Source organism: Scatophagus argus, chromosome 21 (assembly GCF_020382885.2).
Source record: "Scatophagus argus isolate fScaArg1 chromosome 21, fScaArg1.pri, whole genome shotgun sequence".
In the NCBI taxonomy this organism is placed as follows: domain Eukaryota; kingdom Metazoa; phylum Chordata; class Actinopteri; family Scatophagidae; genus Scatophagus; species Scatophagus argus.
Window position 1 is genome coordinate 9,717,500 of NC_058513.1, and position 18,129 is coordinate 9,735,628.

General features: G+C 38.4%; 2 protein-coding genes across 4 annotated transcripts; both read left to right on the forward strand.

Moving 5' to 3' along the window:
- Positions 1 to 218: 218 nt before the first annotated feature.
- On the forward strand, positions 219 to 4,383 carry LOC124052412 (cilia- and flagella-associated protein 251). Of its 2 annotated transcripts, XM_046376623.1 has the most exons (6): positions 221 to 1,480; positions 2,771 to 2,889; positions 3,065 to 3,136; positions 3,224 to 3,278; positions 3,369 to 3,405; positions 3,550 to 4,383. In XM_046376623.1, exons 1-6 carry the CDS (start codon positions 679 to 681, stop codon positions 3,569 to 3,571), a joined length of 1,107 nt encoding a protein of 368 aa, XP_046232579.1. In that variant the 5' UTR covers positions 221 to 678; the 3' UTR covers positions 3,572 to 4,383. The 2 variants fall into 2 exon arrangements, with proteins under 2 accessions (XP_046232580.1, XP_046232579.1); XM_046376624.1 differs by lacking the exon at positions 3,550 to 4,383 and having other exon boundaries at positions 219 to 1,480; positions 3,369 to 3,409.
- Positions 4,384 to 4,781: 398 nt separating this feature from the next.
- LOC124052410 (carbonic anhydrase 4-like) lies at positions 4,782 to 17,800 on the forward strand. 2 transcript variants are annotated; one of them, XM_046376619.1, is made up of 18 exons: positions 4,816 to 4,930; positions 7,947 to 7,975; positions 8,443 to 8,497; positions 8,893 to 8,925; positions 9,014 to 9,190; positions 9,371 to 9,522; positions 9,626 to 9,715; positions 9,813 to 9,876; positions 10,974 to 11,137; positions 12,273 to 12,378; positions 12,468 to 12,494; positions 12,595 to 12,771; positions 13,191 to 13,345; positions 13,448 to 13,537; positions 14,380 to 14,424; positions 14,505 to 14,586; positions 14,685 to 14,848; positions 17,062 to 17,800. In XM_046376619.1, the coding sequence occupies exons 3-18, from the start codon at positions 8,443 to 8,445 to the stop codon at positions 17,230 to 17,232; spliced, it is 1,752 nt and encodes a 583-aa protein (XP_046232575.1). In that variant the 5' UTR covers positions 4,816 to 4,930; positions 7,947 to 7,975; the 3' UTR covers positions 17,233 to 17,800. The 2 variants fall into 2 exon arrangements, with proteins under 2 accessions (XP_046232576.1, XP_046232575.1); XM_046376620.1 differs by lacking the exon at positions 7,947 to 7,975 and having other exon boundaries at positions 4,782 to 4,930.
- The last annotated feature ends 329 nt before the right edge of the window (positions 17,801 to 18,129 follow it).

Genomic DNA, 18,129 nt, shown 5'->3' on the forward strand with positions numbered 1-18,129 from the left:
AAGTTGTGGTGGTGTGTGAATTTTTTTCTTTGTGTCTCAGTGAGAATTTATGAACTGGTCAGACATCAGTTTGATTTTTATTTGATTTTATTTGTTTATATTTTATTGGGTAATTTCTGTTTTGGGCAATTTACAAATGTGTTACACTTGCATAATATTAGGAAAAAAAATACTAATAGATAATGAAAATATCTAATGTCAGTATGTCAGTGATTCAATAGCTGAAATTCTCCCTCCCTCTCATTTCCCTATGTTCTTTCAGCGCTCATTTCCCCTCCCTCCTGCAGTCCCCCTGTCTGCCATATGCACACACCCACCTCCCTAATACACTGGGTTGAGGGCGTCAGGAGCATTCTTCCCAGACATGTGCCTCTGTCACTCATACAAGCACACAACTACACCTCACAGCTTGTGTTTCCACTGTGTCCTCTCTGTTCCCAACACAAGGCTGGCAAGCGGCTCTGACTGTCGGCTTTCTTCTCCCCGTCTCTCTGGATCCTGAAGCAAAGGCCTAAACAGTATACCAGAATCACCAGCAGCTCGATTACATTTTCTGTGGACTGTGTGTTAAAATTCCTTCAGTTGTTTTTGCTTTTGGTGGAAGACACAAGGTAGAGACGTTCATCCGGTCTGGATTTGTAGTGCAGAGGAGGTCCTCCACTTGATTCGTTTTCCAAAATGGCACCAGTGAAATGTTGGGTAGTGGGCCTCCTGCTGGTTCTCCTATGCCCATCCCAAGTCCCCCTCTCTGGTGTAGTGAGTGCCGAGGACGTGGCTGAGGAAGACCTCCATGCCAGAATTGTTGAAGAGGTTGTGGCTGATGAGGGTGAAACCGCAGAGGTTGATGATGGCACTGGTGAAGAAGAGGAACAGGTAGCAGAGGAGGAAAATGAAGATGATGAGGAAGAATCAGATGAAGATTCAGAAACTGATGAACAGGAGGCAGGAGAGGAAGAAGAGGAGACTGACGAGGAGACTGCTGAGGAGGAAGAGGATGTTGAGGAAGAGGAGGAGGAAGAAGAGGATGCTGATGAGGAGGAAGATGAGAAAGAGGAAACTGCTGATGAGGAAGAGGAAGCAGAGGAGAAAGAAGCTGAAGAGGAGGAAGATGAGGCTGAGGAGGAGGAAACAGCAGAGGAAGTTGAAGAGGATGCTGAGGAGGAGGAGGAAGAAGCTGCAGATGAAGAAGAGGATGACGCAGATGAAGAGGAGGATGATGATGATGATGATGATGATGAGGAGGAGGAGGAGGAGGAGGAGGAGGAGGAGGGGGAGGCCTTGCCTGAAAATGAGGAGGAAGACGAGACAACAGAGGAGGAAGAGGAGGATTCTGACGAGGATAAAGAAGCGGTCGAAGGAGAAGAGTTAGCTGAGGAGGAGGAGGAGGAGGAGGCTGATGATGCTGAGGAGGGGGAAGAAGAGGATATTGCTGAGGATGACTCTGAGGAAGAAGATGCAACTGAAACAGAAGAAGATGACGGTAAACTCACTTATTAATAGACTGGGTTTTTAAAACATCATTTAATCCATTTATTGGTCACCAAAATACTGCATGGTGCGGTAATTTAGATTTAGATTGTTCTTAGGTGCTTTGAATGTTTCTTAACGCTGCTAGGCTAACTTCAAGCACTGTCAGGACACTATCACACATTAGTCCTGAAATAGAGTGGCTTATCTATGTGGTAGCTGACATTCAGCAGTATCTAAACCATTCATGCCTTTTGCTGAACCAGTGTGGCTATTTTGAGACTTCAAAAACAGTTAATCTACTGTTAAAGTGTGTATAAGTTCACACAAACATTCAGATAGAAGCAATGTTGAATAAAAATTACAGATGCAAACGAAATAGACTAATTTATAAGGAGCTAAAGTCAAAATATCATATTTATTGACTAAAACACTCTTAATTCCCAGGCTTTAAAATCTGATCACAGCTGGCACACCAAAGGAAGAACTGGATAGGCAGTTCAGCGCCGAATTTCTTTTCAAGTTTAAAAAAATTCTATATTGATATATCAGTCAATACCGCATTTTTTAACATGCAAAAACAGCAATCTTACAGGTCATTTCAGAGAGCCTACAGCCATGCTGCTCTGTGAGCTGCTGTACCTGGGCTAAATGCTAACATGCTTGCAGTAATACCAGCATGATGATGTTTAGTAGGTATAATGTCTAAAATGTTTACTGTGTTGAATTAGCGTCTAAGCAATTTTCAACAACGTTCGACAATTAGGACTCAAAGTACAACTCTGACTGATGAGAATGACGTGATGATGATATGCCGTAAGATACAAATAAAACATAGTTACAACCTCGTGGGACCAGCATTTGCATCAAATTAAACAACAAGCAAAAATATTTATCTTTGAATCGCAAATTCAAATTTATGGTGGGGCTATGGGAAAATACAGTTTAAGATTCACCTTCTGGGAACCATGAATGTCTGGACAACTCATCTCATGGTGGTTGAGGTATGTCAGTGTGGACCAGAGCACTGAGACTGACAGACTGACATAGCTAACGTACCTAAAACAGACTTCAGACAGTCAGGGCTTTCTTGTGGACATAACATGTAATGGTGACACTGTTTCTAAATGACCTGAAACAAAGGTAAGCATTTCTGTACTGGTGCACTGCCATTTTATGTTTCTTATTGGCCAATACAAACAGACTGACATTGAAATGTCTGCAACAAGTAAATATCAGCCAGGCTGATGCTGGTCTCTCTTTGGAAGTTCAATTTGTCACTGACTCTGTTGACTTAATGTAGATGAAGCTGAAGGTGATGATGCAGTAGAAAACGAAGATGACATAAGTGAGGAGGAGTCGGCCACCGACATGCTGCAATTCCGACCTGGCTCTTTGTGTAGCGTTTGCTCCATTTGTGAGGTAAAATTATTTCAAATGAGCCCTTATGGAAATGGAAAGTGAACTTTTCACTTGGCTTCATAAGCTGCTTAACAGCATCTCATCTGAAACTGTTTTTAAGGAAGTCTTGATCTCCCTGTTCACTGATGAATGACTCATGAATGACTGTTCATTGTGAGTTCTCTTCCTCCTTCAGCACTGCTCTAGTACTTGTGCTAAGTGCCCCTGTAAAGAGGGAGATGAATCAGATCACTGTGAGCACTGCGAAGTAAGCATTCCCACTGTCCAAAAATACTTAATATCATATAATACACAGTAAAGGTCCTCCTCACTGGAACCCTCTTTGGTCTTCCAGGGATGTTCATCCTGCTACCTTTGCCCCATATTGTGTGACACAGTTTGCACCCCAGGTAAATATTGTTACTCATACTGCGCATGTACCATTGTTTAATTTATTTTGTCAAATTTGTTTTAGCTTTTGTACATATTATGTTTTTTAGGTGGCCTTGTTGATGAGCTTACCGGGTCCCTCTTTCAGTAAGAATTCTCATTTCTTACAACACATTGAGGTTTAAATGTATGCTGCTGGTGTTTCATTATGTAATGATATAACAGTAGGAAGGTGCATAAATATGCGGCTTGAACTCTGAGTTTACCCATGCGCTGGCTTTTGCTTTGCAGGACTGTTGCTTCTCTACTCTGAGCTATCCTATGACTCATGAGGTGCTGCAGTCAGGATTGGAGCTGTCCAGCTGTTCATACCTCTCCGGCAACATGAGTACTACCACCAGACCTTGTCATGAACCTGACAGCTGACAGAAAAACAAAAACATATTTAGGTTTTAACTCACGTCTAGATTTTTTAAATTTAGCCGTGTAACAAGAGCTGAAAAAAATGTAATCTTCTTTTCCATAGTTTAGTGGACTGTCTAATGTACATTTTCAGTGCAAAACAGATGATAATACATTGCTAAGGATTTAATATTATTTATGTTATAGATAGATAGATTTACTGTAACACAGATTTAGCTGAAAGTGTTTCTAGATCTGTCTTAGCTGCAGAAGTCTGTATGGATTCAACAGAGAGATGAAAATTATATCTGTTGCCACTCTGATGTCACTTGTTTTTTTTACAGTAAAATTTCACTCGTGTTGAAACAAAATCAACTTATTACACGATTCTGATTCTCACGTGATAATAAATTTCCCCCTTAATAAAACTTCATGATAAGTACGTTACAAGCACAAGTTGTGTCTGTAACAAATATCCTGCCACCGAGCTGTTAGTGCTTTTAGATGATCTTAAACACTTTGATTGTTCAGCAACTTCTAACGTATTTCTTGATTTATTGTTGACTTACTTACTCATCAAAAGTGCAGTTGATGTCAAATTTTAAATAAAAAAAATGTCTTGTGAAAATAGACCTCTGAAACACTCCATTATAACTACAATTTCTGAAGAGTTTTAACTCTCAACCATGTTTAAAAATATTAAAGGTTTTAAATTCTGATGAACTTATGTTGATAAATTGTGATTAGACTGGGAGGTTTTTAATTGTTATTTGCTGGTTGTCAAAATGAACATTTGCTCTCCTAAAGGGGCAAATTAGTCTTGCACTTCCATGAGGTGGAGTGACTTAAATTGAATTTAATGTGTAAAATTGGTGCAGTAAAAAGAACAATTACAGTAAGCCACATGTTGATTTTCACTTTCACTTTTTTTTCTGTCTACTTATTACTTTTTATGTTACACTTTGGTAATCTGTGCCCTGACCTTATTAATTTATTATATAGTCTTATTTCCTGGTAGCCCTAAGCTTACCTGACTTGACAGGGTCCTTATTAATTAGTTTATTGGGCCTCTGTTGTGCCGCTTTTTATTTTTTTATTATTGTAACTGCCACAATTTGATGGAAAACACTTGTCCAGTTGTCCAGCCAATCACACACTGATTACCAAAGGAGGTCCAGCTGCTGCTCAGGTGAAACAAGATGTTTCAACCTTCTCTGAACTCTCAAACTCACAGTCACAGGTGTATTTGTCGCTGCCGAAAGGTTTCCAGGTGAGATTTTGCCCCTTTGTTATGGAAAAACAAAATTCTTCTGTCATTGAAGCTGTGCTAAAAGAGAGAGAGAGAAAAGAGAAATCTGGGGAGTGTATTGTTGAATATAGGGATGCTGTTTATCTTTCTTTTAATATGCGCTCATATGATGTCTTTTGGACTTTGGGAAATCTGAAATGAAGAGGCGTGTATGAGGAGACTAAGCACTTACCAGATACATGTCTTTTCTGTCAACCAGTCCTGGTTTTGATTAAACAACCAAACTGCCATTTCCCTGCATCAGCTGACTCACCATAAATGGCATGTCAATGCTATTGTTTTGGAAAAGGTGTGTTTATTGTTCTTCCAAAGTATAAACTCTGGAAATAATGAGGAGTAGTGAAACAGGCTGTGAAGATGAGGTGAAGGACGTGAAACCTGTTGTGTGGGCTCATTAGGGAGGGAGGGGGTGTGTGTGTGTATGTAAATACAAGATCAATTACAATAAACATTTCCAGGTACAAAGACACTTGGCTGTCTGTAAAGAGAAAGTCATTGATGCAATTCACGCATTTGTCTGCCAAATATGAAGTTACAGCCAGACACGGGACTCCAGGAAGCCACCCATGGCCTGGTCGAGAAACAATCTGCATTCACAAAGCATAAAATTCTTACTTTCTGAATTAAATAAACATAGATAAACAAAAAAAGAGAAGAAGAAGAAGAAAAACAATGAAACAACAAGACTTAACACTTGTTTATGTTCAAAAGGAGTGGGAAGAAGCCAAAGCTTCTCCCCAAAGCTTAACACAGTATTTGTAGTATTTGTATTTAAGTATTTGTGCTAACAAGGTGATGGCTGTAGCCTTATACATTGGAGAGCTCCTCTCATCTGAATCTTAATGGGTGAATTTCAAATGCAGGATCAATCTTTGACCTCCTGTTATGATTTATTTATTTGACATAATCAGACTTTCTTCATCTTGGCTGTCAGCTTTCTTTGTCATCTCAGACTTACTGCTTCAGGCTGTCTGTGCATTTCCACAAAAAGGGGTGTTTGGTATGTCATTTAAACCTTCTACACAAAACTGACTGACCATCAGTTAAGAGGATCAGGCTGTTAAAATGGAGAACTATATGAAATAGAAAAAAAAAGTAGAGTACAAACAGAACTCTTGTTGTAAATAAGAGAAATGTGCTGGCTGAAAACTGTAGATGCTAGTGTTGAATTTTTAAGCTAATATAGTTTTAAATTAATTATATATTTATTTAACCACACACTCGATGCCTACCTGTGACTGCACCTTGCAGACCTTTTAAAACTTTAAACCTAATACGGCATATGGAAGAATTATCCTCAAGAAATGGCATTTAACTGATCTACAGTTGCCCTGCCTTCATCATTGTTTCAGTGCATTTTAAGTGTTAATATTACCTGAAGCAAATAGGAAAAAGTTTTATTCCCTGCCTCACAGAATGCACACAACCGCAAGGTGATGCAAAGAGTTTCACATGGCTTTGCGATCACTACACTGCTTTCATGCTGCTTTCAACAGCAGGCTAAGCAGATTTGTCTATCAGGTCAGGGAACCAGATTTCTGAACATAACCTCCTCCAGACCAGTTTAGGACCAGGTTAGTTGAGTCTTATCAGGTTAAAAGAGGGCCACCTTCATGACACCTAAAGCCCTGGCTTTAGGATCAGCATACCTCGCTGACTCCATGAGTCATCACATTACACCTCTCTGCTATTTGCATGATGAAGGCCTGTGTTTCTTTTAAGTGGGAGAGTAACAAATTCCATTTGTCTGAACTGAAGAGGAAATAAAGTGAATATTAGATGCCTCGCCCAGGACTTCAGTTTCCTTCAAACTATTTCTCTAATTGAGCAGCAAGTATACTCAGATGTGATACAAATGAGAGATAGCCGCACCCAGTGCAGTCTCACATTCCTGGTTTATACAGCCATCTTTCCAACAATAGCTTAAGGTCTGCTGAAACCTACTTAAAGATTTAAGTGTTGTTTACCTTCTCAGGTGTCAGTTTGGAGCTTCCCCTGTTGCTGAAAGCTTAGTCTGCCTGTGTCTCAGATTTAAGAAGGGATGTAATGCAGTTGGAACAAAGTGGCAGTTAATATTCTTTGTGGCTGAAGAGCATAATAAAGGAAGTGTCAAATACCATTTCTTTTTCTGGAGTTTAAGTTGATCATTTAAGCCAATCCTGCACTTAAGTCTGCAAGAAAATTTGCCAGATCAGGGAATTTTTAGACAATAGTTTTTAACACAGTTGTTTTGAAGTTAAACACAAACCAGCTTCAATCAAGCAGCCATATGGGTTACACTTTAACCCACTGTTTTTAGCATGTATAAGCAGCACAAGCCTTTAATAAATAACACTCTAAAATTTAGTTGTAAGCAGATGTAAGCGTTAATGAATGATGATCTAGTGAAATGCAGTTGTAAAAATATAAAACATTTCTTCATAGAAGGTGTTATAATACTGTTTATTAAACCTTAAAATGTCCTTATAGTTGCTTACAACTACAGCAATGTTTGATAAATTATTTATTAAATGTCTATCTAATGTATATTAATTATAAAAGGAGGGCTAAAGTAAAGCGTTGTCATGGTTTGAATCTAGCTTATAAGGGTTAAGGTTAAATTTGTGTCAAGTATTTCAACCGTAATACTGAGCCAACATTGGGAATGGAAAGCTGGGTGCTGTGTCAGGATTCATCTGACGCCAAACTTTTCTGTGTAACCCCCACCCTACATGTTACCAGATCATTTACTTACTCCAAACACCGGTATGTGCTTTGCAGTGCCCTGAACAATGAGTAGTCACCTTTCATGTTTGCCCCCATACTGATTTAGTGATGTATACACAATGCCCCCCTCCCATTGTATGTCCCTCCTCTATATCACTTGACTTGAAACATACTGGGACAATTTGCCACCTTCTCACTTATGGACCTATTTGGAAATGGACATATATTTTTAAGGTGATGCCTTATTCTTACATGCTCTTTTATTTTTAAGCCATAGGGACTTCAGGCCTGGACTATAAGGTAGGATGATTTGGCAGACTTTAATACATGAATGGTCAAATAGCAAATTTTTATTTGTTACTTTACTGTACTTTGATCAATCACACATCTTGTGAGATGAGGTTTGCAACCATTCAGCAGCACAGCTAACTTGATGCCTGCTGTTCTGCTGCTCAGGAAAACTTGAGTTTATTCAGTTTTCTTGGTGCACTTAAATGGGATTTCGGGTTAGTGATGGACTCTGTAACGCAGTCAGCAGCTTATATGAAATGGTTGGATGACTCCATGTCCAGACCTGAGCCTGCTGCAGCTAAAGCACAGAATTCCTGCTGCTGTGACCTTTTAAAGCTAGCATATAGCAGAGCTTCATCATTAAGTATTTCAGCCAGACATCACTGATACTGACATAGAGCCATCTCTGCTTAGTCAGATGTGAAAATGACATAAGAAACTTTAACTTAAGATTGGTTTTCTTTATCCTCTTGAAGATGCATCTCTCCTTTCTTCTGCTGTGCCTGGCTTTGGGAGGTTGGGTAAATTGTGGTGAGTAAAACACATCAATTTCAATGAAACGAAGTAAGATAAACACAATAAAATGCATGCGTTATCCTGTAACTGGTTTCTTTTAAATAGATTTGGTCTTTTAGTTCAGTAGTACCCAGCCTAGAGGCTTCTTTTCTTTAGAGGATCACAATGTAAAACTGAGAGGTCTTGACATGGCTAATGGAGTGGAAAAGAAAAAAACTTTCTGACTTGTTTAAATCTTGCCTTTTTTGTGAAATATTGGATAATGTTACCTGTTTGAAAACCACAATCTTCAGCCATGCATTCTGTTTTATAACTTCTTAAACTTTGCGAATGTTTATGTCTATGAAGTAACTCAAATCATCGTTTCGTCCTGTGGTACTCATAGTATATTGGCCATGTTTCTCTTTCAGCTGCTGGAAATGAATGGTGCTACACTGGCTGTGGTAAGTGTGGACAAAATGGACTTATTGATTTGGATAAAATAGTCATTAGTTCAGTTTTTGGTATTACGAGCACCTCCAATTTTCACAGAGCACACCCCAGCCCATTGGGGAAGCATCTCGGGTTCTCACTGTGAAGGAGACAGGCAGTCTCCTATTGATATAGTCACCAGCAGTGTTGAGACTGACCACGACCTACTTGACTTTACCTTCATCAATTTCACTTCACGGAATGTCATCAAGTCCATCATAAACAATGGACATACAGGTACACAAACTGGGATTTGTAACTTGTTGAACTTGAGCTTTAACTGTACAACAGGCAGTCTCTAGATTCGTGACGGAAAGGGCAAAAAAGTCATTCGTATGATAATCAAAATGTGTTTAATCTCATATATACTTAAACTGTAAACACATAAACATGCTTCTCCATCTCCTCAATGCATAGCGAAATGCATACTGGCGGAAAATGAAGTTGAAGTGAGTGGTGGTGGACTCAATGGAACATATTCTGCAATTCAGTTTCACTTTCACTGGGGCGATACAGAGCATCATCCAGGTTCGGAGCACACGATTGATGGGCACAGATATCCGATGGAGGTACAGTGCTGCTCTCTTGCATTCATTACAAACATGCCTCTCCTCTTTATAAACTGTGTGCCTTATTCCACCTTACCTTATTAGTTCATGCAATCTTTTGTAGATGCACATAGTCAGTCTGAAGAAAGGTCTTACTGTGCAGCAGGCCACCGAGGATTCAGCTGGGATTGCTGTTCTTGGGTTTTTCATAAATGTATGTCTTATGTTTCAAATTATTATTCCAGAAGAAAGAGTTATTTTGCATGTTATCAACTAATATTGCAAGAGTAATGTATGTCCTCTCCATAAAGGGAACAGAAGATGGGATGTCAGAACCATGGGAGACGCTAACAACTTACCTCACAGACAACAAAGGTATCAAGGGATCATCATTTGACCGCATTATTGTGCTTCAGCAGGTTAAAAAAAAATCTACAGCATGTGTTCTACATACCTGCCTTGGTACTAACAGGTAACATATGAGTTTAAAATGAAATATTTTGCCCGGGGAAAGAAACATCTACTGTCAAACAACTATTCAAGTCACAGGGTGATTTGTGGTGATCCTGAGACATGCAAAGTGAATGTGAATTCTCCTTTTCTTCTTTATCTCAAAGAAAGAAACAAAAAAAGTCCATGATTTCCTTGAACTAACTGAAATGTGCATTTGTCAGACCACAGCACTTTTCCCACCTTGTATTATTAATCTCAGCTGAGCTGGGGCCCAGAGAAGTTGTTGCATTGTTTCTGGATGTTGCTGATAGGTGACTTTTGCTTTGAGTATAAGAGTTTTAACTTAAAATGTGTAGATGCAGTGCTGAATCTTTTAACGATATTGCTAATTGTAGATGGTGAAATTACTGTAACACTGTTATTAAACTGCTTGCAAATGACTGAGCCTTTTGAGGACGCCCCCTTTCATACCAAATCACAATAACGTTGACTGTTACCAATGAACCTGTTTACCCGTGCAAGATGTTTTCACAACTTCTTAGGCTTTTGTTGCTGTTGTTGCTAGTTGTTTTAGTCATCAAATTCACAATGAGTGTGTGTTTACAAAAACAAAGTTTAACAGTGTGAACATTAAACATGTTTGTACTGTATTCAGCTGAATATAAACCAAATCATTGCATTCTTTTCACTTGGTTTTTTTTCAAATATATACTTTTGATTTATTTTTTTCCTTAATCTAAAATTTTTATTATTGAAGATTTTATTTTGAAGTTTGTGTTATACTTGTTTGTGGTTTTATTCAGCTCATGAGGTTCAATTGAAGTAAAAGAGAAAAAAAAAATCCCAAAAAACTTTCTGATCAATCATGGTGATGTTGGCTCATCAGCCTATCTGATGTTAGTCCTTTTTATGATCATACATAGGATGCTGTGTGCAGTTATTTCCTTTTTAATTTGTGTTCAGTTCCACATGTCTTTCATTTAATTACCATCCTTTTTGCTTCTCGCATCTTTTCACAGATACTGAGGTTGATATGAATGCTACGATCTCTATTGATGACCTCATTGGGAATGTAAATCTCACCAAATTCTTCCGATACATGGGCTCCCTGACCACCCCCAACTGTAACGAAGCAGTCGTGTGGACAGTCTTTCAAGAGCCAATCAACATCAACAAAGATCTGGTGAGTTGGGCAGCCAGAAAATCTTTCCTTAGCAGGACAAGGCCAACAAGTTCACTGTTTCGGTTCACTCTCATCAATTTTACATTACCTGCACCAAACTGCGTACAGACAAAGTTAGCAACCAGCTGATAAACAAAGTGGAGTCAAAACAAAGTGAATATTATCCTTAGACAGTATGTCAGTGTTGTGTTCACAATTTTTTTGCGCATACTTGTGAATGGCCAAAAAGAATCAGTTATTGCAGATTTCCCTCAAATATATTTTTTTAATATATAACATGTCACATGTGACCAGTGAACACTTCTTAAATATGAAAAAAGAAATAAACCCCATCAGATCAACATGTGCTCCATACCAACTGAGGACTCTTGCTCTAAAGCCAACAGATAGGATAGGTGTGGAGTCCTGTCATTGCTTAGTCATACCATACAGCTGAACCAGTAAAAATTGTGATGACCTATGACAAATGAAATCGCAAGCAAATTGTTGCATAAGCCACCGATGATGCATGCACACAAGGGTCAGAGAACACAGACAAGTTCAGGGACATGCTGGTGCATGCTGGTATCCAGCTTGATCGTGTCTGATGATTACTTTTATTTCCCTGTAATAGAAGATGTTGGTGCACGTGATGCTAAAAAATTGTTTGTAGTTGCAGAATGACACGTGTAATCTTTCTAATCTTGTCTACCTGACAGTCATCAGTTGAGTGAAAGATGCACGTCATGTGGCTTCTTCTTTGTTGTTCATCAGGTTCATCTCTTTTTCCCCAACCTTAAACATACCGTCTTGGCGTGAGGAAAAAAGAAAAAATAAAAGATGTGGGGCAATTGTATAACTGCATTTGAGTATGTGGTCACAGCAACAAATTAAATGCTAGTTACACCTGTTGGCATAATCTCAAAAAAATAAACCCTATTTATATCCTTTATAAAAGTTTTTGCAGCAGCTTTTCACTGCATCACAACTTTTAAGATGTGTATTCAATTAAAGCGTGCTGATCATTTCACATTTTCAAGCACCTTGTGACTAAGCATTGAAGTCGGGTACTTGTCAACTTTAAAACGTAATTTTGTCAGTGGCATCGGTGTGGTTGGTGGATCATTGGTGGAAACGTCTTTTGCTCTGTTTTTAGATTCAGCAGTTTCCTGGAAAGACGGGACTTATCAATGTTTATCGGCCTACACAAGATCTTAATGATCGACAAGTGTATGCTTCTCCTGCAACTGATCTACCTCCCAGTGAGTTTGAAAATCACACGCATAGTACATGATCTATAATGTATTATAACTCCAAGTTGACACATTAAATATGAGTGTTTATCTTCTAGGTCATTGGTGCTATGATGATCACTGTGGTATGTATCCTACACAGATCAGAGGACTGGCCAGTTTAATGCTGTTAAAATGGAATTTTGGACTTGCCTTGAGTAAACTGGCTTTCCTTTCTATCCTCAGATTATGGTCCTTCTAAATGGAACCTTCTGCCTCAGTCCCAGTGTGATAAACAACATCAGTCACCCATCAACATTGATACAAACAATGTTGTGATGGATGAGCATCTTGATGACTTTACCTTTGAGAAATTTGACGACAAACATGCCATCAGATACATCACAAACACAGGACACACAGGTTTTAAAGTATTTCTTTTCTCTCTGGTCATTAACTCAAGACTTTTGAAAGTTTTGATGCGACTGATATTCCAAAGCAAAAGTTTCTGTTGTATTTCAGGGTTATAATTACAGTCAAAATTTTAATAAATGATTTGACGATTGAAAAACTATCAAACATTGAATGCCAGCCTCTTTAAGCAGAAGTTACATTGCTTTTCAACATATTTTTGGGGCTTTGGACTGTTGATAAGACTGTGTAGTTGTGAGGCTCTTTTTAAATTTTTTTCCTTATTTTAGTGTCAAAAATGACCAATGAAGATTGAATAAATATGAGTCAGTAATATATTTGTGAACTTTAGGCTGGTGTTTACATATACCTAGAGTCTATAAATTGAGCAAATTTTTGTGCGTTTTTCTCTTCTTTTCTTCAACTCCCAGTGAAGTGTGTACTGAAAGAAGGTGTGGTGGAGATCTCAGGCGGAGGTTTGGAGCATGTGTACTCCACCTTGCAGTTCCACTTCCATTGGGGCTCCACATCAGATAACTCTGAGGGCTCAGAGCACACGGTGGACTCACACAGATATCCAATGGAGGTAGTTATAAGCATTAAACTGCAATGTTGCTGTGAAGGCATTGTTTTCCAAAAGATTTTGCCAGCATACATTACATGTCATTAACTGTGTCTGTATGTCCAGATGCACATAGTGAACAAGAGGAAGGATTTAACTCTGGATGAGGCAGTGAAGCATCCTGATGGCCTCGCAGTGCTTGGATTTTTTATTGAGGTAACATTTAGTGCTTATGTTATGTACTTAAGTGTTTCATTCAGATCCATACTATAGTATAACTATAAGCAGCTTTTGAATATGTTCACATTGTAAAAGCAATGAAATAAAATATACATAATAAAAGTCATGTGTGTGATTCATAAATCACATAAACATAAAGGTCACATAGGCTGTTGGACAAGCAGTTAGTGACAGTGCCTATCTTGTCACAATCCTAATGTTCCTCTTTAACCCCCCCCCCCCCCCCCCCCAAAAAAAACCCAATAATAAAAAAAAAACTAGGGCACTTGGAATTTTACAAATGTGTGAAAAGAAAATCCAAACTAGTGACAAATTTAAACAGAGCAGTTGTGCAAGGGGTGAAAAAAGCAAACTGCCAGTCGTGTTTGCATAAGACATCAGGAGACAGCAACATACCAAAATGTCATGTAATGAGAGATAAGAACGTTACAGTCTCAACCTGCTGTCATTCATCGCTAAGCATCACATTATTAACATCACATTACAGGCACAGTAGTATTCGTGCCACTCTTTCACTTGTCTGGTGTAGTCTGCTGTATCTACGATCGACAGCCATTAATCATTTTGCCTTATCAAATTCATCTGATTTATTAAAAAAAAAAAAGCATAAAATCTCAATGAAAGGGGCTTTAATCATGCAAGTCTGGATGTAAACTTTGTGCATATTTGCAACTGTATAAACTGTGATTGTGAAGTGATTGCACATGTTTTGCATTGAGACTTTTCACAGTGCATATTAGCGGAAGGAACCATTCTTTTCTGACTTTGTAAACAAATGAACCAGTTCAGTGAAGGGCATTTCTTAATGTCTTTTCCAGGCTGCAGATATGACCAAAAGCAACAGTGGTTCAGAGTCTCCTGAGGTAAGAGGTGTAACTTAAACCAACAGATTGTGCTATTCTGTAGTCAAACGTTTTATCATTCGCCATGCTTCTCTCTGTAGACGAACCCCACATCAAATCCCACGTCTGATGTGGATGTCTGGAAAAAACTGACCAACTACCTTTCATCTATTCAAAACATCAGTAAGCTAAAGCTTGTTGTTGCATATAATATTTAAAAATGCTGAATGTGGACATACAAATGTGTTGCTGAATCTTGTTTCTTTTCTGCTTCCACACAGGCTCAGAAATTGAAGTTACAGAGGAGATCTCCATCGATGACCTAATTGGTGATGTAAACCGAGCCGCATATTACCGCTACAAAGGGTCCTTAACCACCCCTTCATGTAACGAAGCAGTGGTTTGGACAGTCTTTAAAGAGTCTATCAAGGTGGACAAAAACATGGTACGTGCTGTTCTTCATCTTAATGCTGAAGGTATGCCAAACAGGTGGTGTGAGTCATTGACTTTGAATATAAATAATCTATAAATAGTGCTGTTCCTTGGAACACAAGATGAGAGGTTCAAGATGAAATAACTTTGGGTTATGAACTGTATTAACAAGTGGCGATCAGTAGCATAGCATGAGATTTATACAACAGGGGTATCTGTGGCAATCTGTTAACCTGTGCAACTGTCACCGTTTTCCTGTAATATTTGTTCCGCTGTATCACGAGACAATCAGCAGCCACAACAATGAGCTTACAGGGTGGATTGCGATGCCACAGTGTTATCTGATACTAAAGTTTCTCTATGGTTGCACATCACTGACAAAAGCATCTGACAATGAAAGAATGACTGAGATTAAAATCTACCTCTCTAGTTTTAGCCAAAAATTGTTCAACCAATGCAGGTGAGAAATATTTAAGTCATCTAAAAGGTCAGTCATTGTTTCATTTCAAATTGTATGGGCTGGAGTTCAATCATTCAACAGTAGAAATTAAGTATCCTTGTACCTGTTTTAGTACCTCGTTTATCCCGGGGGTTACATTCTAAAAATAACCTGCAATAGGCAAAATCCGCGAAGTAGTCAGCTTTATTTTTTACAGTTATTATATATGTTTTAAGGCTGTAAAACCCCTCACCACACACTTTATACACTTTTGTGTATAAAATGTTAATGCCTGTCCGGCATTAACATTTTTTCACATTTCTCTCTTGTTTAAACACTGTCAAAGTTCAAACCTTTGTAGATTTAAAAAAATAAATTATTATTAAAGTATTATAGAATGAAACCAAAAATCAAAACGCAGAACACAATGAGCGTTCATAAGCTGTTGAGAGAAAAAAAAAAGCATGCAAAATTGCACTAAATAAAATCTGCGAGGCAGCGAAAGGTGAACCACGATGATTTTCCTGTTTTGACTGAAACTAAATCAGCTGCTGTTGGCTCCCCTGTAAAACAAGAAAGATAAACATGTCACTCAGAGACCTTAAAAAATGCAGTTCAAAAACTCAAGCAAGAGCCCTATTTATTTATGCATAGTTGAATGGTGTCACAGTAATAATGAAAGCCAGTAATCTTTAGGCAGTCTGTAAGTAATGGCTACAGTGTGTGTGTGTGTGTGTATATATGTGTATATATATATATATATATATATATATATATATATATATAAAATAATAATTCACACCCATGATGAGTTTGACTGGCTAAAAAGACCCGAGAGCCTTCACCTTATTTATTTGTAAGCAAAAAAAAAAAAAAAAAAAACGCACAGAATTTTAAAATCTAATTTCCACAGTAACCCAAGTGTATATAGTTTTGAGTTTAGAACTTGAATGCACCATAAACTCCTGGCTCTGTGTGTGTATCAAACTCCAACACAAGACAGCAGTGTAAATGACACCAGAACCCGGTAGAGACTTGGCACAGGTTTCTATTATATAACTGTTTTGGTACAAACACTGCCTGACGCTGAGCCTTCCCGGATTCACTTTTTAATTTCGGATCCTGTTGATGCATATGCGACCAGGGCAGCCACTCTGGGAATTTCACCCAGAGAATACCACACAGGTTCTTTGGTTTAACGTAAGAAGGAGCAGAGAGGTGAATTTCTAGTTTTGCAAAAATATAACTTTTATTTAGACAGATTTATTATGACATTATGAGATGCCAGCTTGGCTTAAAATCTCACTACAAAAATATACTCTCTACTAAAAAAAAGTATAAGGAAAGTGCTAAGTGCATATGCCAGAGCTATTTAACAAAAAGCAGAAAAGTGTACCTCAACTATACATCGCCATTCATGGCAGTGCAGGATCAGGAGAGAGTGAGGAAAACCTACCACTGGCTGTCTGCAGCTACATTTAAAGATGATCAGGAAGTGATCCAGCCTCGGCTGTTAGGAATCAGTACTGATTAGAGGGGCGTGGCTGAGCTGCCAGTGGAAGGAGGGGGGACTCTACCTATCACACATAATCAAAATTGGCTTTTATATGTGCACAACAGCCTTCACCATCATAACAGGTTACAGCCCGTGGTTAACTAGTGCAAGCACATAGTCTCATTTCTTAGATAAAGCAGTGGCCTTTTAAAGGATGTACATCGAGTCAAGATAATGGATTCAACTTCAGTTTGTCCTAAATGACATCTAACATTTACTTTAACACCCCCAGATTATGATGTTCCCGACTCAGACAGGATATCATGACGTGTTTCGGCCTGCACAGCCTGTGAATAGCAGGACAATCTACACTACCGCATCAGCATCCAGCGCTCCTGCTCCCATCCTACTGCCTCTGCTGCTGGCATTTCTCTGTGCCTTTTTCACACAATCGCATTTGTAAGAAGGTCTCCTACCTGGAACTATTGTAAAAAGTATATTGCACTAATTACCTGTCTTGCACTGTTCAAATCATCATTCCAAGTAATAAGTACTTGGAATGCTTTGTCTTTCAGTGATGATCTTTATTGACATGGCCTACAGCGTTACAAAACCACTATACTGTATAATCTCATAATCCAGATAAGAATAGGCTGGCTTATTAAATACTATACTACTATTAAGTACTATCATGTTGGACCGAGCTGACCGACCTGGGTATAGTTGGAATTTTTGTTAGGATGTTCTTTTGACTAATCGGATTACTGCACACAGATATCACCTCTGGATTTGTAGTGTGGGTGCTACTTGATCTAATGGTATGCCTGTTTGTTTTATCAAAACATGTAAAGTATGATATAAAATGAAATGAATGCGCCACCAATTACAGTTGTTGACCACAAATAAGGAGGAAATAAAAAAGAAAATAATTTATTATTGCAGTGTGCTCCTGTGAATGTTCTTGTGCTTTTGAATGAGAATTGTGTTGTTGTAGTCACTTAAAACAAATTAAACATTGTATTGGTACTGTTCGAATGCTTCTTTGAATTATGCCACTTATTGCTGATGGTTTCTGCCATTCAGTTGCAGCCTAGAAGATTAATATAAGCTAGATTTCTGTATAGAACTCTGGTAATATTTATCATGAATGCATAGAAGAGCTTTAGTTACAAAGACATTTCATCTCTCATCCAAAAGGCTATATAATATAACCAAATAGAGCAGGTCTAGACCAGATTTGTAAATTAGTTGTACACATTCCCCTTTGGTTTCTCAGTTTAACAACATTCTGGATGTTGTTTAAATTCCTCTGACCTCCACCACAGCATTTATGACCAAATACCCTACATTGCTTAACATA